Source organism: Capra hircus, chromosome 25, assembly GCF_001704415.2.
Source record: "Capra hircus breed San Clemente chromosome 25, ASM170441v1, whole genome shotgun sequence".
Classification (NCBI taxonomy): domain Eukaryota; kingdom Metazoa; phylum Chordata; class Mammalia; order Artiodactyla; family Bovidae; genus Capra; species Capra hircus.
The window spans coordinates 18,448,773-18,474,679 of NC_030832.1; the positions used below are offsets into that span (position 1 = coordinate 18,448,773).

The window sequence follows — 25,907 nt, forward strand, 5'->3', positions numbered from 1 at the left end:
CATTTGTTGAAGAGCTGGTTTGGTGGTGCTGAATTCTCTCAGCTTTTGCTTGTCTGTAAAACTTTTGTTTCCTCCTTTATATCTGAATGAGATCCTTGCTGGGTAGAGTAATCTTGGTTGTAGGTTATTCTCTTTCATAACTATGTCCTGCTATTCACTTCTGGTCTGAAGAGTTACTATTGAAAGATCACCTGTTATCCTTATAGGATTCCTCTTGTGTGTTATTTGTTGCTTTTTCCCTTGCTGCTTTTAATATTGGCTGTTTGTGTTTGATCTTTGTTAGTTTGATTAATATGTGTCTTGGGGTGTTTCACCTTGGGTTTATCCTGTTTGGGACTCTCTGGGTTTTTTGGACTTGGGTGGCTATTTCCTTCCCCATTTTGGGAAGTTTTTTACTGTTATCGCCTCAAGTGTTTTCTTATGCCCTTTCTTTTTGTTTTCTTCTTCTGGGACACCTATGATTCCAGTGTTGGGGTGTTTAATATTGTCCCAGAGGTCTCTGAGGTTGTCGTCATTTAATTCTTTTCTTTTTTCCTCTCTGCTTCATTTATTTCCACCATTCTATTTTCCACCTCACTTATCCTCTCTTCTGCCTCAGTTATTCTACTGTTCGTTCCCTCCAGAGTGCTTTTAATCTCAGTTATTGCATTGTTCATTATTAATTGACTCTTCCTTATTTCTTCTAGGTCTTTGTTAAATATTTCTTGTATCTTCTCAATCCTTGTTTCTAGTCTACTTATCTGTTACTCCATTTTGTTTTCAAGATTTTGGATCATCTTTACTATCATTTTGAATTCTTTTTCAGGTAGACTCCCCATCTCCTCCTCTTTGGTTTGTCATGTTCCTTCACCTGCTGAATATTTCTCTGCGTTTTTCTTCTGTTTAGATTACTGTGTTTGGGGTGCCCTTTCTGCAGGCTGGAAGTTTGTGGTTCCTCTTAATTGTGAAGTCTGCTCCCTGTGGATGGGGTTGGAATAGTGGCTTGTCAGGTTTTTTTTTTGGTTTGGGGAACTTGCGTCTGGGTTCTGGTGGGTGGAGTTGGATCTCTTCTCTCTGGAGTGCAATGAAGTGTCCAGTAGTTAAAGAGTCGGACACGACTGAGCGACTGAACTGAACTGTACTGAATGGGTTTGGCATGGCTTTGGGTAGCTCGTCTTTTAATGTTCAGGATTGTGTTCCTGTTTTGCTAGAGAATTAGTGTGGCTTGTCTTGGACTGGAACTTACTGGCTCTTGGTTGGAGCTTGGTTTCAGTGTAGTTGTGGAGACTTTTGGGTGAGCTCTTGTCTATTAATGTTCCCTGGAGTCAAGAGTTCTCTGATGTTCTAAAGTTTTGAAGTTAAGCCTCCTGCCTCTGGCTTTCAGTCCTCCTCTTACTGTAGCCTTAAGACTTCTCCTTCCATACAGCACAGAAGATAAAACCCTTAGGTTAATGGCGAAACAATTCTCCATAGCCAGGGACACCAGGGAGATTCACAGAGTTATGCAGAGAAGAGAAGATGGAGGAAGGAGATAGAGTTGACCTCGAGTGAAAAAGGGAGAGTCAAAAGGGGAGAGAGCAATCAAGCCAGTAATCAAATCCCTAAATGAAAATGGATACTGAACACTAGATTCTTAAAGGTACAAAATTGCTAACAAATATCAAGAAGCAAAGATTAAAAACCTAGAATAGAGGTTAGACTCTTATAAGTACAATATAAAAAATATAAAACAAAATCAATCACAAAAATTAAAAAAAAATTATATATATAGAATTTGGTTTTAAAAACTAAGTTTTTTTTGAAAGGTAATAGTAGGCTATAAAAATGAAAGTTAAAGGAGTAATAAAGAACTAAAATTTTTTTAAAAAATTAAGAAGCGATAACAGTAAAAATATATCTAGGAATTTCTATGGAGCTGTTATGAACAGTGTGGGGTCAGTTCAGTGTCAGATAGTCTCTTGTTCCAGCTTGTAGTTGTTCTCAAGTTCTATAGGTGCCCCTCAAATGTGCACAGTCTCAGTATTAACTGCCGAGTTTTAGTCTGAGGCACCTGTCACTTCCAGAGTGGTTCCTCCTTCTTTATTTTGGCTTCCTCTGTTTGCATATCTCTTCAGTGTATAATTTCCGCCCTGACACAGGGGTCAAAGGTGGCCACTTATTTAGGCTCACTTGTTCAGTTGTGTTGTGGGGAGGGAGGGACACTGCAAACAAATACTGCTGGCATGTGGGGAGTGCTCATGGTGGATAGACCACACTGGGTTTGCCACAGCCCAAGGGGGCATGTACTTCCCAGGTCCACACTTCTCAGGCTCCAGGGTGCTCTGCGAGGGCACTGTCCCAAGTACACCCTGCATTCTGTGCACTTCCCAGGTCTAAGCTGCTCAGGTTCTTGGATTCTCCACGGAGGGACAGACCCAGATGGGCTGTGCGTTTTGTGCCCTTCCAAGGTCCAAGCAGCTTATGTGAGACCTGGTGTTTGGCGACTACACTGTCCCAGGTGGGCTGTGTGTCTTATTCACCTCCCAGGTCCTGGCTGCTTGGTTTCCCAGGTGTGCAGTGAGAGCACAGTCCCAGATATGCCATGTGTCTCCTCTGGGAAGCTGATCTCAGGCTGCGATACTCCTGGCAGATGTCAACTGTCCAGGATCCCAGGAAGACATGGTTAGCAACTGGGAGCCTGCTCAGTTTGTTGGAAGATGTTGTCTCTGGGGCCAAGATTGCAGCAGCCCTTTGCCTCCCAGCTCTGGCAGTCACATGCCTATCTTTCTGCCTTCAGGGAGAGAGAGCCCTATACAGCAGCCAGCTTGCTGTCCTTTGGTATTTGCTCAATCCTCTGTAATGTGAGTACAGCAGGGGTCACCATGTGTTGTTAGAGCCTTTTGAGGGAAAGGTCTTTTTTTCTTGTCTCTGTGGAGCCCATGGTTTGGGTTGCTGTCTCACATTAGCTCCCTCAGATTGTCCTCAGGGCATTCAGGCCCGATCCTTGTCATGAGCCTCTATGCCACTTCTCCATCTCCACTTGTAGTTGCACATAGTCTGTGGGGTTTTTTTTTTTTTTTCCTCCTGGTTGTGTTGCCCTTTAAGATTCCAAAACTCCCCACAGACATGCCTGTGAGAGGGCTTCCTACTGTTTGGAAACTTCTCCTCCTTCATGACTCCCTCCCCAGGATGGGTCTCCATCCCTAAATCTTCTGTCTTAGATTTTGTCCTACTTCCTTTCAAAGAGATTGGACTGCCTTTGTGGGTGCCTGGGGTCCTTCACCAGTGTTCAGAAGTTGTTTTGTAGAAGTTTCTCAACATTCAAATGATCTTTTGATGAATTAGTTGGGGAGAAAGTGGTCTCCCCATCCTATTTCTCCTCTATCTTTGGACCGCTTCCCCCCAAACTGTTTTACAAGGCAGCTGCACCATTTCACATTCCCTCCAGCAATGTATAAGGTTTCCAATTTTTGCACATCCTTACCAACACTTGTTATACTCTTTTTGATTATACCCATCCTAGTGTGAATTAGTATCTCATTGTGATTTTGGTTTGTATTTCTCTGACGGCTGATGATATTCAGCATCTCATTATATGCTTATTGGCCATTTGTATATCTTTTCAGATCCTTTGTCCATTTTTTAATTGGGCTGTCTTTTTTTATTACTGGAGATATTTTTGTATTCTGGATACATAAATTTCCTCTTAAAATAGATTTACTTAAAGTAAAAAAGCTATTTGTAAGATGGAGTTAACAGTTCATATATCATAGGATTGCCGTGAAGATTGAGTTAATGTACAGAAAAAGCTTAGCATGGGGCACATAGTGCTTTAAAAAAGTTATTTTGTTGTATTATTGATACTAATACTACAGATAAGGAGGTCAGCAAGTACCATGTCTCCAAGATTTGAGAATATTCCTTTTGGGTTAGACTGTTTTGATTCTTTTAATTGTAATCAGTTGGAAATTTCAAGGTACTGTGACATAGAAACTGGTCAAAGCTTTTCATACTCCCCTTAGTTTCTTGTCAGATAAAATCTAAATGTTACCTTTAACTGTTTCAGCTTCTCTCTGAAGGTAGGAATCTTCAGTGATTCAGACACTTTTGGGCTTCTGAGATGAATGTGCCTGATTTATTGACTTAGGAAGGGGTATCCTAAGCCTATATCTGAGCCTCTGTAGGGAATTTTCAGGCTGGGAGTCTAGAAAATGCAGCACATTTCTAAAAAGAGATCTCAGAGAAATTTTAAGGGTACTAGAGTGTATATGGTGAATGTTAGTTAAACTTTCGACCTTCAGTGAAATCCTTTCAGATCTCTGCTATGGTGGAATTTCATTCCTACTTTTTCTTGTTTTGTTTCAGTTCAGTTCAGTTCAGTTCAGTCACTCAGTCGTGTCCGACTCTTTGCGACCCCATGAATCGCATCACGCCAGGCCTCCCTGTCCATCACCATCTCCCGGAGTTCACTCAAACTCATGTCCATCAAGTCCGTGATGCCATCCAGCCATCCCTTCCTCGGTCGTCCCCTTCTCCTACTGCCCCCAATCCCTCCCAGCATCAGAGTCTTTTCCAGTGAGTCAACTCTTCGCATGAGGTGGCCAAAGTACTGGAGTTTCAGCTTCAGCAATACCACATACAGTCATTTGCATACTTTATTCATCCTCTGTTAGTGCATACATGGAAAAGGTCCCGTGACTTTGGATTTAGGTACAATTTGTTATTGCTAATAAGGGGGAAAAAATTGTTACTTGGTAACTGCAAGGAAACTTAGGCCCTAGCATCCCCAATAACAGCAGCCTACATTATTCTCCCCAAATATAAAAATGAGTAGATGGATAAAAAATTAAGGACAGAAATTATCTCATTTAATCTTCATATTTCAGGTGTCTAATATAGAGAAATGCCCCACAAATGTGGAATCTCAGTTTTCCCTGAAGAAATATAGGAGTGATATTTACCATTTCTAGTTCTAAAGGTAAATGTTTTATTCCTTTTCCTCCTAGGTTTTCCTGACTGTGAAAACTTTGTACCTACCAAATGTAATGGTTCTGTAACAGACAACAGTCCTCTCTTTGGCCTTGACTGTGAAATGGTAAGTGCTACTTTTGATTTTCAACTGGAGTGTTGCACACTAGGGTCTAGTTGTCTTGATTGTGTTCAGTTCTAGCATTCAGTTTAAATAACTGAAAGTGGACCCATTTCATGACATTTTAGGAAAATTGAATCTTTGCTTCAGGATGAGGAATAAATATCACATAAGTTTTCTAACTAGTCAATCTAATTTTTGATTATTACTCGAAGTTGATTGCTTCTGTTTTTTTTTTTTTTTTTTTTTTTTTTGCTGCGCTGAGACTCTGTTGCTGTGTACAGGCTTTCTCTAGTTGCAGTGAGTAGGGACTACTCTGTAGTTGCAGTTCAAGGGCTTCTTGTGGTGGCTTATCTTGTTGCAGAACATAGACTTTAGGGCACATGAGCTTCAGCAATTGGAGTTCTTGGGCTTAGTTACTCTGTAGCAGCATGTGGAATCTTCCCAGACCAGGGACCAAACCCATGTCCCCTGCATTGGCAGGTGAATTCTAAATCACTGGACTACCAGTTGAAGCCTGCTTCTGTCTTTTGCACAGGTTTTTTCATTGTTGCCTTGAAGACTTGCCGCAATTACCATTGATTTGACTTGGTTTTACACATTTAAGATTAGAAGAAGGATTTCCCTGCTTAAGCTTCCTTTATGTTTTACTTTGTCTAAACCTCCTTTCAAATGCTGTGTATTCCCTCTCACTTAGTGCTCAAGTAATATTTTCTCAACTCTGTTAACAGTGGATAAGATCTAAGGATTTGGAGTCATATCAGGGTGTGTATCCTGGCCTTGCCTGTCTCCTTGGACAAACTAATTTCCTAATTCTCCCTCTGTGAAGTGAGGATAATGTTAGAGGCTGTTTCATGGGGTTATTATGAGATGGTATATGAAACACCTAGTATTGGTTTAGATAATAGTGCATGCTAGTGATACTTAGCATGATACTGGGTTGTAGTACACAGTAAGTGGTACAATTGTAATTGATGTTATTGTTTCTGTCTCTGTTAAGCACATCCTTCCCAGAGAAATTGTACTGTGTTGGTTACCTATAATTATAATAACGTTCAGTAGTCTGCCTAGCTTTAATTTCATTCATATTGGATCTTTTAGTCAGCAAACAGCTGTACTGTTGTCTCAGGGACCCCAGTAGATTAGAATAGATGACAGCTGATATAGTCTTAAATAATGAGAGAAAGCAAGAGCTTCCACAGTTAAGCAGCCTAACTACATCCTGATCTTTCAGTGCCTTACATGCAAGGGAAGAGAACTAACACGTATCTCACTGGTTGCTGAAGGAGGCGGCTGTGTTATGGATGAACTTGTTAAACCTGACAACAAGATTGTGGACTACCTCACCAGGTATTTTTAACCCTGCTTCCAGCTCTCGATAGATGTCAGACTAGGGTGGAATGAGACTTACCAGGAATAGCTTGTAGCTTCTATTTAGTTAAGTATTATCTACTTACTATCAAAGAAAAGGCTGGGGGTACCACAACTGTAAATTTTAATACTGAAATTGTACAATGTTGGTATATAATGCTTTTATCCTTCTTGCGCTCTAATTTCCCTATGACTTTAACTTGCCAGAATATTATCTTCCTTGTCAGAATCTGAAAGTTGTAGCAACTGCCAAATATCTTTGCTCTCTGATAAGACCCCATCTGAAAAATCTATAAATCATCTTTTGGTTGTCAAATGATCTTAGGCCTTAATCTCCCTTGGCCCCAGAAACCAAAATGAAACTAAGTTTTTCCACAGCAGAAATTTTAAGTTAAAAAAATTTTTTTATCATTCCAAAGATTAGCATGCAATTTCAGAATGTACACAGTACTGTTATTAGGCAAAGAAAAGCCAGGAAATATTACTGTTGTTGCCCTTTGTAGTTACATCTATCAGTTCAGGCTTACGTAGGCACAGAGAGGCCATGATAATGATAAAGACTGTCCTATTAGTAGACAAGACAATTACACGACATTGTTAGGAAACAGTCATATGTACCAAAGCTGTATGTATAAGTGTGTTTGTCATAGTACTGCAAAAATATGGGAATATGAATATAGGGGGTTGGTTAAAATGAAAATGGGGTGTTGGTTAAAACGGTATATCTACTTAATGGAGTACTCTAACCATTTAAAAGGATGTGCTAGAATAGATTTATTGATATGAAAATTTGTTCATGACATATAGAAAATGTTATGTTTATATTATATAGTAATATGCATTATGATTGCCATGTAGCTTGTGGGATCTTAGTTCCCCAATCAAGGATCAAATCTGGCCCACCACAATGAAAGCAGGGAATCGTAACCTCTGAACCACCAGGGTAGTCCCATGATAACATTTTAAAATTTTTATTTATTTTTTCACTTTTTAAATTTAAATTTATTTATTTTTAATTGGAGGACAATTGCTTTACAATATTGTGTTGGTTTATGCCATACATCAACATGAGTCAGCCATAGGCACACATACGTCCCCTTCCTCGTGAATCTCTCTCCCACCTTCTACTCCATCCCATCCTACTTGGTAGTCACAGAGCACTGGATTTGCACTCCCTGTATTATACAGCAGATTCCCATCAGCTATTTATTTTACATATGATAATATATATGTTTCCATGCTACTCTCTATTTAACCCACCCTCTCCTTTTCGCCATGTCCACAAGTCTGTTCTTTATGTCTGTGTCTCCATTGCTGCCCTGCAAATAGGTTCATCAGTACCATATTTCTAGATTTTATATATATGAGTTAATATATGATATTTGTTTATCTCTTTCTGACTTACTTCACTCTGTATAATAGACTCTATGTTCATCCACCTCATTAGAACTGACTCAAATGCATTCATTTTTATGGGTGAATAATATTCCATTCTATATATGTACCACACCTTCTTTATCCATTTGTCCATGAACATCTTAAGTTGCTTCCATGTCCTATCATAAATAGTGCTGCAATGAACATTTGGGGTACATGTGTCTTTTTCAGTTATGGTTTTCTTAGGGTTATATGCCTAGTAATGGGATTGTTGAGTCCTATGGTAGTTTTATCCCGTTTTTTAAGGAATCTCCATACTGTCTTCCATAGTGGCTGTATCAATTTATATTCCTACCAACAGTACAAAAGTGTTCCTTTTCTCCATACTCTCTCCAGGATTTATTGTTTGTAGATTTTTGGATGATGGCCATTCTGACAGGTGCATTTCTGAAATAATGAACCATGTTGAGCACTTTTTCATGTGCTTATTAGCCATTGCATTTTTATAAAAATGAAACATACATGAATATATATGTATCAAAAAATATGAAAGGGTATTTATTAAAGTGTAAAAAGTGATCTCTGGGTAGTGGGATTATAGGCAGTTTTTAATTTCTTCTTTGTTTATTTTCAACCTTATTACACTAAGCATTTATTAATGTTTTATCAATTTTTTAAAATATTCTTTTCGAGTGGCTTTCCAGGGAGGAAAACTTAGTAATATCCTGGTTTTTCCGTTTCTCTTTTTTTGTTGTTGTTGTGAAAGTTTCTCAGGAATCACAAAGAAGATTCTTAAACCAGTGACAACCAAACTCAAAGATGTACAGAGACAGTTGAAGATCCTTCTTCCTCCTGATGCTGTGTTAGTGGGCCACTCCTTAGACTTAGATCTCAGAGCACTGAAAGTGAGTATCTGATTTAGGACTTAGTTTTTCTAGCATATGAGCCTGTTTTATCTATCTTAGATCTAAAGCCTTCTGTTTCCCAGTCCACTTATTTTTTCCTTTAGCATAGGATGCTACTCATTCTATTCTCTTTCCTCCTCAGATGATACATCCATATGTTATTGATACATCATTGCTTTATGTCAGAGAGCAGGGCAGAAGATTTAAGCTCAAGTTCTTAGCCAAAGCTATTTTGGGGTAAGTTTGTTTGAATATTATAATATTATCCTGATAGACTGCATATAAGTTAGCAGATTGTATCTTATTTAAAGCATATTGCAAAAGTTTGGCCTCTCTGCTCTTCCTCTCTCTTAGTTTGTAAACATTATTAGGAATTCTGAGGTCCTAACTTCAGAGAGAAGTATGACTCATAAATGAAAAAACTTTGGGAATACAAAAAGGAGTTGCATTCGTAGCTGAAGGTTGATGGATAGAACTGGACAGAAGAGGCAGAAAAGTTACCCAAAACTTTGAAACATAACATTCCTATATTGATAGTATCCTACTACGTATAAACACATGTATAATGATGTTCATTATAGTGTGGTTTAAAATAGCCCCCAAATCTTCAGATATTCTACAAGACTAGTTAAATAAATTATGGTTATCTGTATAAATGATGCTTTGTTATTGAATGTGATGATATGTGCTAATAGTTCAGTTCAGTTGCTCAGTGTGTCCAACTCTTTGTGACCCCATGGACTGCCCCACACCAGGCCTCCCTATCCATCATGAGTTCCTGGAGTTTACTCAAACTCATGTCCATTGAGTTGGTGATGGCACCCAACCATCTCATCCTCTGTCGTCCCCTTCTCCTCCCGCCTTCAGTCTTTCTCAGCATCAGGGTCTTTTCAAATGAGTCAGTTTTTTGCAGCATTTGGCCACAGTATTGCAGTTGCAGCTTCAGCATTACTCCTTCCAATGCATATACAGGACTGACCTCCTTTAGGATGGACTGGTTGGAATCCTTGCAGTCCAAGGGACTCTCAAGAGTCTTCTTCAACACCACAGTTCAAAATCATCATTTCTTCAGTGCTCAGCTTTCTTTATAGTCCAACTCTCACATCCATACATGACTACTGGAAAAACCATAGCTTTGACTAGATGGACCTTTGTTGGCAAAGTAATGTCTCTGCTTGTTAATACACTGTCTAGGTTGGTCATAACTTTTTCAAGGAACAAGTATCTTTTAATTTCATGGCTGCAGTCACCATCTGCAGTAATTTTGACTGTGACTGGTGATGGAAGTAAAGTCTGATGCTATCAAGAGCAGTATCACATTGAAACCTGGAATGTTAGGTCCATGAATCAAGGTAAATTGGAAGTGGTCAAACAGGAGATGGCAAGAGTGAATGAACATTGACATTTTAGAAATCAGTGAACTAAAATGGACTGGAATGGGTAAATTTAACTCAGATGACCATTATATCTACTACTGTGGGCAAGAATCCGTGAGAAAAAAATGGAGTAGCCATCATAGTCAACAAAAGAGTCTGAAATGCAGTACTTGGATGCAATTTCAAAAATGACAGAATGATCTCAGTTCATTTCCAAGGCAAACCGTTTAATATCACAGTAATCCTAAGTCTAGCCCTGACCAGTAATGCTGAAGAAGCTGAAGTTGAAGGGTTCTATGAAGACCTATAAGACCTTCTAGAACTAACACCCAAAAAAGATGTCCTTTTTATTAGAGGGGACTGGAATGCAAAGGTAGGAAGTCAAGAAATACCTGGAGTAAAGGCAAATTTGGCCTTGGAATACAGAATGAAGCAGGGCAAAGGCTGATAGAGTTTTGCCAAGAGAATGCATTGGTCATAGCAACACCCTCTTCCAACAACTCAAGAGAAGACTCTACACATGGACATCACCAAATGGTCAATACCAAAATCAGATTGATTATATTCTTTGCAGCCAAAGATGGAGAAGCTCTATACAGTCAGCAAAAACAAGACTGGAAGCTGACTGTGGCTCCAATCATGAACTCCTTATTGCCAAATTCAGACTTAAATTTAATGAAGTAGGGAAAACCACTAGACCATTCAGGTATGACCTAAATCCAATCCCTTATGATTATACAGTGGAAGTGACAAATAGATTCAAGGGATTAGATCTGATAGAGTGCCTGCAAAACTATGAACGGAGGTTCATGACATTATAGAGGAGGCAGTGATCAAAAGCATCCCCAAGAAAAAGAAATGAAAAAAGGCAGAAAGGTTGTCTGAGGAGCCCTTATAAATAGCTATGAAAAGAAGAGAAGCAAAAGGCAAAGGAGAAAAGGAAAGATATACCCATCTGAATGCAGAGTTCCAAAGAATAGCAAGGAGAGATAAGAAAGACTTCCTCAGTGATTAATGCAAAGAAATAGAGGAAAACAATAGAATGGGAAAGACTAGAGATCTCTTCAAGAAAATTAGAGATACCAAGGGAATATTTCATGCAGAGATGGACTCAATAAAGGACAGAAATGGTATGGATCTCTCAGAAGCAGAAGATATTAAGAAGTAGCAAGAATACACTGAAGAACTATACAATAAAGATCTTCACAACCCAGATAATCACGATCATGTGATCACTCACCTAGAGCCAGACATCCTGAAATACGGAGTCAAGTGGCCCTTAGGAAGCATCACTACAAACAAAGCTAGTGGAGGTGATGGAATCCCAGTTGAGCTATTTCAAATCCTAAAAGATGATGCTGTGAAACTGCTGCAGTCAATATGTCAACAAATTTGGAAAACTCAGCAGTGGCCATGGTACTGGAAAACGTCAGTTTTCATTCTAATCCCAAAGAAAGGCAATGCAAAAGAATGCTTAATCTACTGCACAATTGTACTCATCTCACACACTAGCAAAGTATTGCTCAAAATTCTCTAAGCCAGGCTTCAACAGTACATGAACCATGAACTTCCAGATGTTCAAGCTGGATTTAGAAAAGGCAGAGGAACCAGAGATCAAATTGCCAACATCCGTTGGATCATTAAAAAAGCAAATGAGTTCCAGAAAAACATCCCTTTCTGCTTTATTGAGTATGCCAAAGCCTTTGACTGTGTGGATCACAATAAACTGTGGAAAATTCTTCATGAGCTAGGAATCCCAGACCACCTGACCTGCCTCCTGAGAAACATGTATGGCAAGTCAAGAAGCAACAGTTAGAACTGGACATGGAACAACAGACTGATTCCAGATCGGGAAAGGAGTACATCAAGGCTGTATATTGTCACCCTGCTTATTTAAGTTATATACAGAGTAGATCATGAGAAATGGCAGGACTGGATGAAGCACAAGCTGGAATCAAGATTGCCAGGAGAAATATCAATAACCTCAGACGTGCAGATAACACCACACTTATAGCAGAAAACAAAGAAGAACTAGAGAGCATCTTGATGAAAGAGGAGAGTGAAAAAGTTGGCTTAAAGCTCAACATTCAGAAAACTAAGATCTTGGTATCTGGTCCCATCACTTCATGGCAAATAGATGGGGAAACAGTGACAGATTTTATTTTTTTGTGCTCTAAAATCACTGCAGATGGTGGCTCCAGCCATGAAATGTGCAATAAAGGGATGTCTAAGATGTTACTGAGAAAAAATCTGGGGATTATTCTCCAATTTATAGATTAATCTCCCTAAAATGGAGATTCAGAGAAAGAGTTTGAGATATTGATATGATGTAGCTTAGATTTAGATACATCTATAGACAGAAGTATGAGTGAGTGAGTGAGTGAAGTTGCTCAGTCGTGTCTGACTCTTTGCGACCCCATGGACTGTAGCCTAACTAGGTTCCTCCATCCATGGGATTTTCCAGGCAAGAATACTGGAGTGGGTTGCCATTTCCTTCTCCAGGAGATCTTCCCGACCCAGGGATTGAACCCATGTCTCCCACATTGTAGGCAGACACTTTACCATCTGAGCCACCAGGGAAGAGATGTATTTAAAAATTTTTTTAAAATAATGAGACTTCTCTGGCATTTCAGTGCTTCCACTGGAGGGGGCACAGGCACCATCCTTGGTCAGGGAACTAAGACCTATATGCCACACAGTGTAGTCAAAAAATTAAAATAAAAGAACTTTTAAGTATATAATAGACATGCATGCATGCATACCAAGTTGCTTCAGTTGTGTCCAACTCTTTGCGACCCTGTGGACCATAGCCCACCTGGGGCTTCTATCCAGGGCATTCTCCTGGCAAGAATACTGGAGTGGGTTGCCATGCCCTTTTCCAGGGGATCTTTCCAACCCAGGGTTTGAACCTATGTCTCTTAACTCTACCTGCATTGTTAGGAGTGTTCTTTACCACTAATGCCACCTGGGAAGCCCGTATATTAGACACTTGTATACAAATAGAAAATTTCTGGAAGATAACTTTAAAACCACAGCTATATCTAAGAAAAGAGACAAGGGATTGACTAGGGAGTGAACCAGAGACTTTTTATTAAATAGCCATTGATGATATGCTTACTGTAGACAAAGCCATTCCTGATCATTCTGTATTCTCAGAACCTCTCAGATCTTGGCACTAAGGAATAAACGAATCTTGATTGTTATCATTCAAATCTAATTACTGGGATGCTAAAATTTTACATGTAGCTAGAACTTTGGGGTTGAAAGAATCTGTCATGAAAAATGCTCTCAGGACTTTCTTGGCCTTCCAGTGGTTAAAACTCCATGCTTCCAACGTAGGGGGTGTGGGTTCAGTCCCTGGTCGAGGAATCCCACATGCCGCACCTCACAGCCACAAAATTAAAAAAAAAAAGAATGCTCCCAGTTATCTCAATTTTACCTTGACTTTCCAGGAAGGATATACAGTGTCCAGATAGGCTTGGTCATGATGCTACAGAAGATGCTAGAACAACCCTTGAATTGGCTCGGTATTTCCTCAAGTATGGCCCAAAGAAGGTTAGTATCTTTGCTTTCCTTAAAATTATGAGACTAGAACAGTGTCACAAACCACCATATCATATTTCTTTACAAAAATGGGAGTGTAATTCAAAGTGAACATATATTTGAAATTAAGATGTGTATCACTAGCATAATATAGTGGTTAAATCTCTATGAAGTTAGACTTAACCTGTTTTTAAGTAGGTGAAATGATGTGTTATAGATGAAATGATATATATTATAGGTGAAATGATATGTGATATCTAAGGCAATTTCTCTGAAGAACTTTAGTTTATAGTTTTTAGTTTCTAGATCTGTAAAATGGGAACACCCTTCTGTGGGATATTGGTGAGGGTAAATGAGATATTATATAGTATCATGCTCTTAGCACAGTGCCATAAATATATTAAGCACCATAAAGTGGTATTAATCAATATAGCTGATAGAATTCCAGTGGTTAAGACTCAGTGCTTCCATTGCAAGGGGCATGGGTTTTATCCCTGGTTAGGGAACAAAGCTAGTGGAGGTGATGGAATTCCAGTTGAGCTATTTCAAATCCTGAAAGGTGATGCTGTGAAAGTGCTGCACTCAATATGCCAGCAAATTTGGAAAACTCAGCAGTGGCCACAGGACTGGAAAAGGTCAATTTTCATTCCAATCCCAAAGAAAGGCAATACCAAAGAATGCTCAAACCACCGCACAGTTGCACTCATCTCACACGCTAGTAAAGTAATGCTCAAAATTCTCCAAGCCAGGCTACAGCAATACATGAACCATGAACTTCCTGATGTTCAAGCTGGTTTTAGAAAAGGCAGAGGAACCAGAGATTAAATTGCCAGCATCTGCGGGATCATGGAAAAAGCAAGAGAGTTCCAGAAAAACATCTATTTCTGCTTTATTGACTATGCCAAAACCTTTGACTGTGTGGATCACAATCAACTGTGGAAAATTCTGAGAGAGATGGGAATACCAGACTGCCTGACCTGCCTCTTGAGAAATCTGTATGCAGGTCAGGAAACAACACTTAGAACTGGACATGGAACAACAGACTGGTTCCAAATAGGAAAAGGAGTACATCAAGGCTGTATATTGTCACCCTGCTCATTTAACTTCTATGCAGAGTACATCATGAGAAACGCTGGACTGGAAGAAACACAAGCTGGAGTCAAGATTGGTGGGAGAAATATCAATAACCTCAGATATGCAGATGATACCACCCTTATGGCAGAAAGTGAAGAGGAACTAAAGAGCCTCTTGATGAAAGTGAAAGAGGAGAGTGAAAAAGTTGGCTTAAAGCTCAACATTCAGAAAATGAAGATGATGGCATCCGGTCCCATCACTTCATGGGAAATAGATGGGGAAACAGTGGATACAGTGTCAGACTTTATTTTGGGGGGCTCCAAAATCACTCCAGATGGTGATTGCAGCCATGAAATTAAAAGACACTTACTCCTTGGAAGTAAAGTTATGACCAACCTAGATAGCATATTCAAAAGCAGAAACTACTTTGCCGACTAAGGTCCGTCTTGTCAAGGCTTTGGTTTTTCCTGTGGTCATGTATGGATGTGAGAGTTGTACTGTGAAGAAGGCTGAGCGCCGAAGAATTGATGCTTTTGAAGTGTGGTGTTGGAGAAGACTCTTGAGAGTCCCTTGGACTGCAAGGAGATCCAACCAGTCCATTCTGAAGGAGATCCGCCCTGGAATTTCTTTGGAAGGAATGATGCTAAAGCTGAAACTCCAGTACTTTGGCCACCTCATGCGAAGAGTTGACTCATTGGAAAAGACTCTGATGCTGGGAGGGATTGGGGGCAGGAGGAGAAGGGGACGACCGAGGATGAGATGGCTGGATGGCATCACTGGCTTGATGGATATGAGTCTGAGTGAACTCCGGGAGTTGGTGATGGACAGGGAGGCATGGCGTGCTGTGATTCATGGGGTCGCAAAGAGTTGGACACGACTGAGCGACTGAACCAAACTGAGGGAACTAAAGATTCTGTGTGCTACTTTTAAGTCACTGTAACTGAAGTTAATAATTGTGATAATTATAAATACATAGATTTTTACTCTCTTGAGGTAGCACTGTTTCAACAGCAGTTGCCACTTGATTTCTAGGAAGAACTGCATATACTTGAGTAAAATCTAAGGAAATCTGAATTAAGCATAGGCTTTAGTCAATAACACACTGGAAAAGAATCTATAAAAAAGTTGATATGTGTAACTGATCCACTTTGGTATAAGTAGAAACTAATACAACATTGTAAATCAACTATACTCAAATAAAAAATTTAAAAAGAAAAAATTAACATCAATAATTGTGTCAAATATATAATACTTATCTAAGATATTAATAATAGTTGAAAATGGCAGTTGAATGTGTTTGGGAACTCTATACTCTCTTTATAATTCTAAATTGAATCTAAAATGATTCTAAGTAAGGAAACTTGTATCTCTATACACGAAAACTCCCAAAGGGCTCTCACTTTATGCAGACAATAAACTAGAATACTTTTAATAATTTTGTATTAATAAAGTCTTTTTTTCTTCATGTTGCCATGAAAACCATTCTTTTTTAATTTCAAAAGATTGCATGTTTACAGAGAAGTAAGTTTTAAGTGACTTGGGAATGAATGAATTGTCACTACTTTTCACTAAGCCCTGCTTGGTCCTTTCCCATATTCATGTCACATCAGCAGCTGGTAACAGATTGCCATTCTTGGCTAAGCAGCCAGAAGCAATCTGATACGTATTGAAGCCAGTCTAGGAATGTGGCATCAGCAAAGTTCACTGTCTACAGAAGCAAAGAACACCACTTGAGTAGGTTTTTCAGGTTTGAGCATTTTGTTTGTTTTGTTTTTTAGCCTCATACTTTCAGTTCAGTTCAGTCACTGTCGTGTCTGACTCTTTGCGACCCCATGGACTGCAACACGCCAGGCATCCCTGTCCATCACCAATTCCTGGAGTTTACTCAAACTTATGTCCATTGAGTCGGTGATGCCATCCCACCATCTTATCCTCTGTCGTCCCCTTCTCCTCCCGCCTTCAATCTTTCTCAGTATCAGGGTCTTTTCAAATGAGTCAGTTCTTCACATCAGGTGGCCAAAGTATTGGAGTTTCATCCAATGAATATTCAGGACTGATTTCCTTTAGGATGGATTGGTTGGATCTCCTTCCGGTCCAAGGGACTCTCAAGAGTCTTCTCCAACACTACAGTTCAAAAGCATCAATTCTTCGGCGCTCAGCTTTCTTCACAGTCCAACTCTCACATCCATACATGACTACTGGAAAAACCATAGCCTTGACTAGATGGACCTTTGTTGGTAAAGTAATGTCTCTGCTTTTTAATATGCTGTCTAGGTTGGTCATAATTTTCCTTCCAAGGAGTAAGCATCTTTTAATTTCATGGCTGCAGTCACCATCTGCAGTGATTTTGGAGCCCCCCCAAAATAGTCTGACACTGTTTCCACTGTTTCCCCTTCTATTTGCCATCAAATACTTTACAAGATATTAAATGATTTTTACCACTTTATTTTCTTTTAAGATTGCAGAACTAAATCTGGAGGCTCTAGCTCGTCACCAGGAAAGCCAAGAGCCAAGAAATACAGCAGAAGTAGTTCAGCAGCTAAACACAAGGTAATATTTTTCAGTTCTAAATAGTTACAAAGATAAATGGAGTATCTGATTGCTTATTTAACAACAAAACCTGGCAATTTCTTTCTCCTTTTAGGTCTACTGAGAAATGTTTACCAATAATATGAGTAACATTCTTCCATTACAAAAACTATGGAGGGAAAACTACCATCTGCTTCTCTGAATAGCATGTTTTTCTAATTTTCTGAATATATTGACTTGTCTTAAAATAACTCATTTTACAAAAAAAGTGAGACATTGAAATAACATTGAACTAAGTAGCATGAGAGGAGATATAGAATAGTGAGTATTTTGATTAAAGGAGTCAGCTATAGTCTTGATGTCTTGCCCAGATTGGGGAAAATACAAACAAAAAACAGATTCAGAAGGGGGTTGTCTCTGCAGCATAGTAAATATATCAGATCCTTAGCATCTAGCCTAAACTTTGATAAAGAGCTTTGAATATATTTTTTGTTTATCCTTCCTCTCTCTGAATTGAGAGCACCAATGAAAATATAATTTCTATAATGGTGGAAATGTTCTGTATCTGTGCTGTCCACATGTGTGAACTTTTTAATATATGTGACTACTGTGATTAAGGAACTGAATTTTCATTTTATTTAATTTTAGTTAAAATAACCATATGTTGCTAATTGCTACCATGTTAGACAGTACAAGTATAAAGAAGTAACTCTTAGGTTAGGGAAAACTGTATTCCTACCTTAACCTCTCCTTCTTTACAGTGTTTTAGAATGCCTAGATTCAGTGGGCCAGAAGCTCCTTTTCTTGACCCGGGAGGCAGATGCTAGTGCACTTTCTTCTTCCAAAAACTGTCAAACTATTAAGTGCCTTTCAAATAAAGAGGTGAGTGACCCACTGTGTCTTTGAAGGTTATATTCAGAGTAGAGGGTAATATAACCCTTTGTAACCTATGCCAGTATCAAACTGTTATTCATCAGCAACCTTGTGTACCATTAGCCAGTCTGTCTTCTGTCTCAAGTTTTGTCTGGAGCACTTTTAGTCTTAGTTACCCAATAGCTGCCAGTGTCTTTTTCCAGATTCCAGCAGGCCTGTGGCTTTGGCTGTTGAAGTTCTGTCTCTCATGACATTGGTAATTTCATTTTGGGTTTCCTTATAATTAGATTCAGGTTATGCAGACTATAGGTTTTAGCCTGATCATACATAAGTAATATGTCCTTTTCAGGGTACCATATCAAGAGGCATATTTGTCCATCTGTCCCTCTCTTGTTTTTATTTTGATGATCTTAACAAGATGTTGTCTGCTTTCTCTGTTAGAGAGTTAACTGCTTTTTCCTCCTTACTTCAAATAAATACTATGTGAGGATATACTTTAAGAAAAGCAGATACCCTCCTTTTCATCAAAATCCCCTCTTGCTCTTATCAGACTGGTTCCAAATAGGAAAAGGAGTACGTCAAGGCTGTATATTGTCACCCTGCTTATTTAACTTCTAGGCAGAGTACCTCATGAGAAACACTGGGCTGGAAGAAGCACAAGCTGGAATCAAGGTTGTTGGGAGAAATATCAATAACCTCAGATATGCAGATGATACCACCCTTATGGCAGAAAGTGAAGAGGAATTCAAAAGCCTCTTGATGAAAGTGAAAGAGGAGAGTGAAAAAGTTGGCTTAAAGCTCAACATTCAGAAAACGAAGATCATGGCATCTGTTCCCATCACTTCATGGGAAATAGGTGGGGAAGCAGTGGAAACAGTGTCAGACTTTAGTTTTTTGGGGCTCCAAAATCACTATAGATGGTGATTGCAGCCATGAAATTAAAAGACGCTTACTCCTTGGAAGGAAAGTTATGACCAACCTAGATAGCCTATTGAAAAGCAGAGACATTACTTTGCAAGCAAAGGTCCATCTTGTCAAGGCTATGGTTTTTCCAGTAGTCATGTATAGATGTGATAGTTTGACTGTGAAGAAGGCTAAGCACCGAAGAATTGATGCTTTTGAAGTGTGGTGTTGGAGAAGACTCTTGAGAGTCCCTTGGACTGTAAGGAGATCCAACCAGTCCATTCTAAAGGAGATCAGTCTTGGGTGTTTTTTGGAAGGAATGATGCTAAAGCTGAAACTCCAGTACCTTGGCCACCTCATGTGAAGATTTGACTCACTGGAAAAGACTCTGATGCTGGGAGGGATTGGGGGCAGGAGGAGAAGGGGATGACAGCAGATGAGATGGCTGGATGGCATCACCGACTCAATGGACATGAGTTTGAGTGACTCCGGGAGTTGGTGATGGACAGGGACGCCTGGCGTGCTGTGATTCATGGGGTCGTGAAGAGTCGGACACAACTGAATGACTGAACTGAACTGAACTGATGATTCTTAGCTGAACCAACTTTACTGTGATCATTGTACAAGGATGACTTTCCAACTCTATATACTTCCTCCATATTTACTAGTTGTTACTCAGCATTCTATGAGCAAGAGTCCTCCCATTACCTTATTTATTTGTTCATTCATTAATTAATTTCATGTGGACCTGTGGATTCCTGTTTTATTTCAGTATGCTCGGTTGTGTCTGACTCTTTGTGACCCATTGGACTCTAGCCCACCAGGCTCCACTGCCTGTGGAATTTTCCACACAAGAATACTGGAGTGGGTTCCAATTTCCTACTCCAGGGGGTCTTCCGAACCCAGGGATTGAATTCACATCTCTTGCGCCTCCTGCACTGGCAGTCAGATTCATTACCACTGCAGCTTCTGGGAAACCCTATTGATGTCTATACATTTATGCAAAATAACTACTGTGAAGCCAAAATGGGTATTTCATTTCTGGACAATTTGAGCTTTTTTTATATATGAAACTTAAATATTAGTAGGTATCCTCCTCAGAGGATATTTTATTACTCTGGTTAGGACTCTCAATACTGTGTTGAATGGAGGTGGCAGGAGCAGGCATCCTTGTTCCTGATCTTAGAGAAAAAATTTTTAGTCTTTTTCCTTTGAGTATGATGTTCAATTCAGTTCAGTTCAGTCGTTCAGTTGTGTCTAACTCTTTGCGATCCCATGAACTGCAGCACGCCAGGCCTCCCTGTCCATCACCAACTCCCGGAGTCCACCCAAACCCATGTCCATTGAGTCAATGACGCCATCCTGCCATCTCATCCTCTGTTGTCCCCTTCTCCTCCTGCCCTCAATCTTTCCCAGCATCAAGGTCTTTTACAATGAGTCAGCTCTTTGCATCAGGTGGCCAAAGTATTAGAGTTTCAGCTTTAACATGAGTCCTTCCAATGAACACCCAGGACTGGTCTCCTTTAGGATGGACTGGTTGGATCTCCTTGCAGTCCAAGGGACTCTCAAGAGTCTTCTCCAACACCACACTTCAAAAGCATCAATTCTTCTGCGCTCAGCTTTCTTTATAGTCCAACTCTCACATCCATACATGACCACTGGAAAAACCATAGCCTTGACTATGTATGATGTATCTGTACGTATGTATGATGTTATCTGTGGGCTTTTCATATATGGCCTTTATTGTGTTTGGGAAGTTTCCTCCTATTTTTAGTTTTTTATTGTTTTTATGAACTAGTGTTGAATCTTGTCAAACGCTTATTCTGCAGTTGAATGATCATATGGTTTTGTCTTCCATTCTGTTAATGTGGTATATTACATGGAATTGTTTTCATACACTGAAACATCCTTGCATCCCAGGAATAAATTTCACTGGGTCATGGTGTGTAATACTTTCAATGTGTTGTTGAATTCAGTTTGCTAATAACATTTTGCTGTCTAATCATTGGATTGGAAGGATTATTTCCATTTTGTTGTTTTCTGTATCTTTTACAGCTTTTTGTCCCTCCTCTCTTTTCTGCTGTCTTCCTTTGAGTTTCATTGATTGTATTTGTATGTGGGTGTGTAGAAACAGACTTTGATACCCTTTTCATTTCCTTTTGAGTATGTTCTGTAGATATTTTCTTTGTAGTCATCATTGCAGTTACCTTAAAGTTAAAACATTCTATTTTAAACTGATAACAACTTAGTGTGTTAGTGTTAGTCGCTCAGTCGTGCCCGACTCTTTGTGAGCCCATGGACCACAGCCCACCAGGCTCCTCTGTCCATGAAATTTTCCAGGCAAGGATACTAGAGTGGTTGCCATTTCCTTCTCCAGGGGATCTTCCCAACCCAGGGATCGAACCTGGGTCTCTTGCACTGCAGGCAGATTCTTTACCAACTGAGCTACAAGGGAAGCCCCTTCCCTTGATAACAACTTAATTGCATACAAAAATTCTACTCCTATAAGCCCAACACCACTCAACTTTATGTTACTGATATCATAAATTGAATTTTTATATATTATATACACATTAACGACCTCAGATATGTGGATGATACAACTCAAATGGGAGAAAGTGAAGAGGAACTAAAGAGCCTCTTGAGGGTGAAGAGGAGAGTGAAGAAGCTGGCTTAAACTCAGTATTAAAAAACTTAAGATCATGGCATGTGATCCCCATTTCATGGCAAATAGAAGAGGAAAAGGTGGAAGCAGTACCAGATTTTCTCTTTTTAGGCTCTAAAATCACTGCGGATGGTGACTGCAGCCATGAAATTAGAAGGCAATTGCTTCTTGTCAGTAAAGCTGTATCAAACCTATTTGTTGTTGTTCAGTGGCTCAGTCACGTCTGACTCGTTTCAACTGCATGCACTGTACCATGCCAGGCATCCCTGTCCATCACCATCTCTGGGAGCTTGCTCAAACTCATGTCTATTGAGTTGGTGATGCCATCCAACCATCTCATCCTCTGTTATCCCCTTCTACTGCCTTCATCCTTTCCCAGCATCCAGATCTTTTCCAGTGAGTCAGCTCTTCTCATAAGGTGGCCAAAGTATTGGAGCTTCAGCTCCAGCATCATTCCTTCCAATGAATATTCAGGACTGACTTCCTTTAGGATGGACTGGTTGGCTCTCTTGCAGTCGAAGGGACTCTTGAGAGTCTTCTCCAACACCACAGTTCAAAAGCATCAATTCTTCGGCCCTCAGCTTTTCTATGGTTCAACTCTCACATCCGTACATGACTACTGGAAAAATTATAACTTTGACTAGACGGACCTTTTTGGCAAAGTAATGTCTCTGCTTTTTAATGTGCTGTCTAGGTTTGTCATAGCTTTTCTTCCAAGGAGCAAGTGTCTTTTAATTTCATGGCTGTAGTCACCATCTGCAGTGATTTTGGAGTCCAAGAAAATAAAGTCTGTCACTGTTTCCATTGTTCCCCATTTATTTGCCATAAAATTTTTCACTCTCCTCTTTCACTTTCATCAAAAAGCTCTTTGGTTCCTCTTCGCTTCCTGCCATAAGGGTCATGCCATCCGCTATATTAGTTTATTGATATTTCTCCTAGAAATCTTGATTCCAGCTTGAGCTTCAACTACCCTGGCATTTTGCATGATGTACTCTGTATGTAAGTAAATAAACAGGGGAACAGTATACAGCCTTGATGTACTCCTTTCCCAATTTGGAACCAGTCCATTGTTCCATCTCAGAACAACAATTAACATAGGCATGTAGTTATTTTTTCCAGGTTTTTGTCAATTTAAGTTCTGGATAATTAAAAGTGAATTTATGCACCAAAATTACATCAATACAAGTGTATTATGTTTATGTGTGTTCATGTATTTACCTTAAGTGGAATACTTTCATGTTGTTGTCTAGTATCCTTTCATGTTAAAGGACCCCCCACCCCCCCCCGTAGCATTTCTCAAAAGAGCAAGCATAGTGATGATAAACTTCCTCAAGTGTTTTTTTTTAACCTTCATTTTAAAAGCATAGTTTGCTGGATAGTTTTCTTGGTTGATGGGGTTTGTTTGTTCTTTAGCTTTTTGAATTTTTCACTCTTTTCTGATTTGCAAGGTTTCTGTAAAGAAATCCACTGATAATCTTATGAAAGCTTCCTTGTATGTGATGAATTGCTTTTCTCTTGCTGATCTCAAGATTCTCTCTTTAATTTTGTCTTTTAACAAATTTGACTGTAATATGTCTTTGTGTTGGTCTCTTTGGATTTATCCTGCTTGGAGTCCCTTCAGTTTATTGAATTTGTATGTTCTTTCCTTTGCTCAGATATAGGGTTTTTCAGCCATTATTTCTTCAGATAAGCTCTCTGTCCTTTTTCTCTTCTTCTGGGATGCCTATATTTTTCTATATTAGTCCTCTAGATGATGTCCTGTAAGCTTCTTAGATGCTATTTGCTTTTCTTTATTCTTTTTGCTCTAACTTAGTGATTTCAAAGATATATTTTCAAGTTTGCCTAATCAAGTCTGATGTCGAAACCCTTTAGTGAATTTTTCAATTCACTTAATGTATTTTTCAGCTCCAGAGTTTATTTATATAGTTGCTGTCTCTTTAATGAAATTCTCATTTTGTTCCTGATTTCATTAGTTGTTTATCTTTGTTCTCTTTTTAGTTCACTCTGTATTTCTTTAGGGCAGCTACCTCTCCCATTGTTAGGGCCTGGCATTGTAGAAAGGAAAGCTTTCACTGATCAGCTCAGAGTGAGGTTTCAGGACCTCTCAAACCTACTTTGAGGATGTGTTGTCACTGAGCTTGTGCAGGTGCTTTTAGTTGTCTCATACTCCCTGAGCAGCTTGTCCCTGTTTCCTTTCAGAACTTGTAATCTGTTGCTCCTCCTGACATCTGCCTTTGGAACTACAGCTCTAATGTGCAGTGATTACAAGTTCATAAGATGTGATTACATCTGTTTTCAGTGGCTTACAAACAAGGCTGCCAGTCCTATCAGTGGTTTGAGTCAAGTGAGACAGAAACTAGTCCCTCAGGCAATGCCCAATCTAACCATGACATTGAGTGCATGGTCCACTCTTGTTTCTGTCCAGAGGGAAGATCCTCAGTATGGGAAGTTTCCTCCATGTTGAGCTCTTCTAAGTCAGATAGTGCAGGCATAGATGGGTATACAAAACTGCATATTTTCCTTTTCCTTTTGCTGGGATCCCTTGTTGTTGTTGTGTCTGGTTGCTGTAATTCTCCACTGGTCTCTTATATTCTTGCAAAGATAGTTTGGCTTACATAGTATTAAAGTGGCGTGTGTGGGAAACTGAGGGCCTAAAGCTTCCTTGTACTCTTACTGATGTCAGGCTCTCTTTTTTCTTTTTTTAAAGTGTTGATGGTTTTTTTGAGAAAGATGTACTAGGAAGAGTAAATTTATAATGCTCTTGTGAGGGATTGGTATTTATCTTTTCCTATGTTTTATTTCTCGTTTTTCCTTAATTTCTGTCTTGATTTCTTTATTTCTTTTTTTTTTTTTTCCTTCACTGCAGTGGCTCCAATAGGGTATTGCCTCTTCTCTATATATCTGATTTTTCCCCAGAAACACTGTTTCTCTGAGGCTGTCAAGTCTCTTCCTTGTAGTCAAGGGCTTGAACCTTCAAAGTTGTGACCTGTGTTCATTGTTTTGGCATTTAGTTGTACTTTTTTCTGGGGCTGATTTTGTTTGTTTCACCCAAGCCTTCTGTGCCCCTTGGTTCCCTGCCCCTCAAAGTCTCTTGCACCTCTTCTCCCTCTTTATTCACAGGCTTGCAACAGTGTGGGGTGATGGTAGCTCTGTTGGAATTTAACTTGTTTCTTTACTTAGAGGTAATTTGAAGGTTGTAATAGTCTGCTTCTTAGTAATGCTAGAGATCTGGGTCATATGTGATTCTGTTCTTTTTACTGATTAGATGGTTTTTTTTGGTTTTTTCAAAACCAAAAATGGTTTTGTCACCATTTTTTTTCCAGACCTTGAAGTCAGCCTCATATTGCTTTTTACTATGGGTAAGAAGACAACCATTGTTTATATTACTGTGGCTCACCTCCACAAGCCACAATAGACTAGATTCTTGCCTCATCCAGGCTGTGCTGTTTTCTACAGGTTCTTGAGCAGGCTAGAGTGGAAATCCCCCTGTTTCCCTTCAGCATCGTGCAGTTCTCTTTTGAACCCTTTTCACCCAACCTCACTGAAGAGATGAACAAAAGGGTAAGTGAATGGGTTCTACTAGATGATTTATTTGATGACATTATAATCTCCTCCAATTAAGGAAAGTAATACATACTTATATTAAGTTTACTATATATTTCTCTAAATTTTTTCTATAGGTATATTACCATTTACATTTTTATGATGGGAATCAGACTGTATTCTATTTTGCAACTTTATTTTTTCACTTAACAGTATATCTTAAACATCTGTTCATAACACTATATAATCTTTGTGCTGCCTAGTTTTCTATTGTAGGATATACCTATTAATTTCAGCATTTGGATTTGATAAAATTTTGTTTTTGCAAATAATTATGCCGTGAAATCCCTGTAAACAAATCCTTGTACATTTGACAGGTGTTTGTGTTGAGAAATTCCTTGAAAGGATTTATCCCATATTTCAACTTATGGTTTCTTTAGATTTGACTTGATTCTCTTCCCACATCCATCTCCTCACTGTATTCTGTTGTTTCTCTTGTAGATAAAGATCAAGTGGACAGAGATGTCAACCGTCTACGCTGGGCCATTTAACAAAAATTGTAACCTCAAGGCTCTGAAGAGGCTGTTTAAGAGTTTTGGTCCAGTCCGGTCCATGACTCTTGTTCTTGAAACACATCAGGTAATGAGACAAGAAAACTTAGATTTTTGACCTTCTAATCTATTGTGGTAAATTCAGATGCC

General features: G+C 39.2%; 1 protein-coding gene across 2 annotated transcripts in view; it reads left to right on the plus strand.

Moving 5' to 3' along the window:
* The window catches only part of LOC102184112 (putative RNA exonuclease NEF-sp), a 59,134-nt gene that overhangs the window by 19,199 nt on the left and 14,028 nt on the right, over nucleotides 1-25,907 (plus strand). For both annotated transcript variants that reach the window (XM_005697564.3, XM_005697566.3), the window contains exons 6-14: nucleotides 4,965-5,053; nucleotides 6,282-6,397; nucleotides 8,562-8,700; nucleotides 8,843-8,937; nucleotides 13,529-13,631; nucleotides 17,152-17,243; nucleotides 17,984-18,104; nucleotides 25,120-25,224; nucleotides 25,708-25,845. In XM_005697564.3, coding sequence (XP_005697621.2) covers nucleotides 4,965-5,053; nucleotides 6,282-6,397; nucleotides 8,562-8,700; nucleotides 8,843-8,937; nucleotides 13,529-13,631; nucleotides 17,152-17,243; nucleotides 17,984-18,104; nucleotides 25,120-25,224; nucleotides 25,708-25,845 — 998 coding nt within the window. The remainder of the gene's footprint in view (nucleotides 1-4,964; nucleotides 5,054-6,281; nucleotides 6,398-8,561; nucleotides 8,701-8,842; nucleotides 8,938-13,528; nucleotides 13,632-17,151; nucleotides 17,244-17,983; nucleotides 18,105-25,119; nucleotides 25,225-25,707; nucleotides 25,846-25,907) is intronic.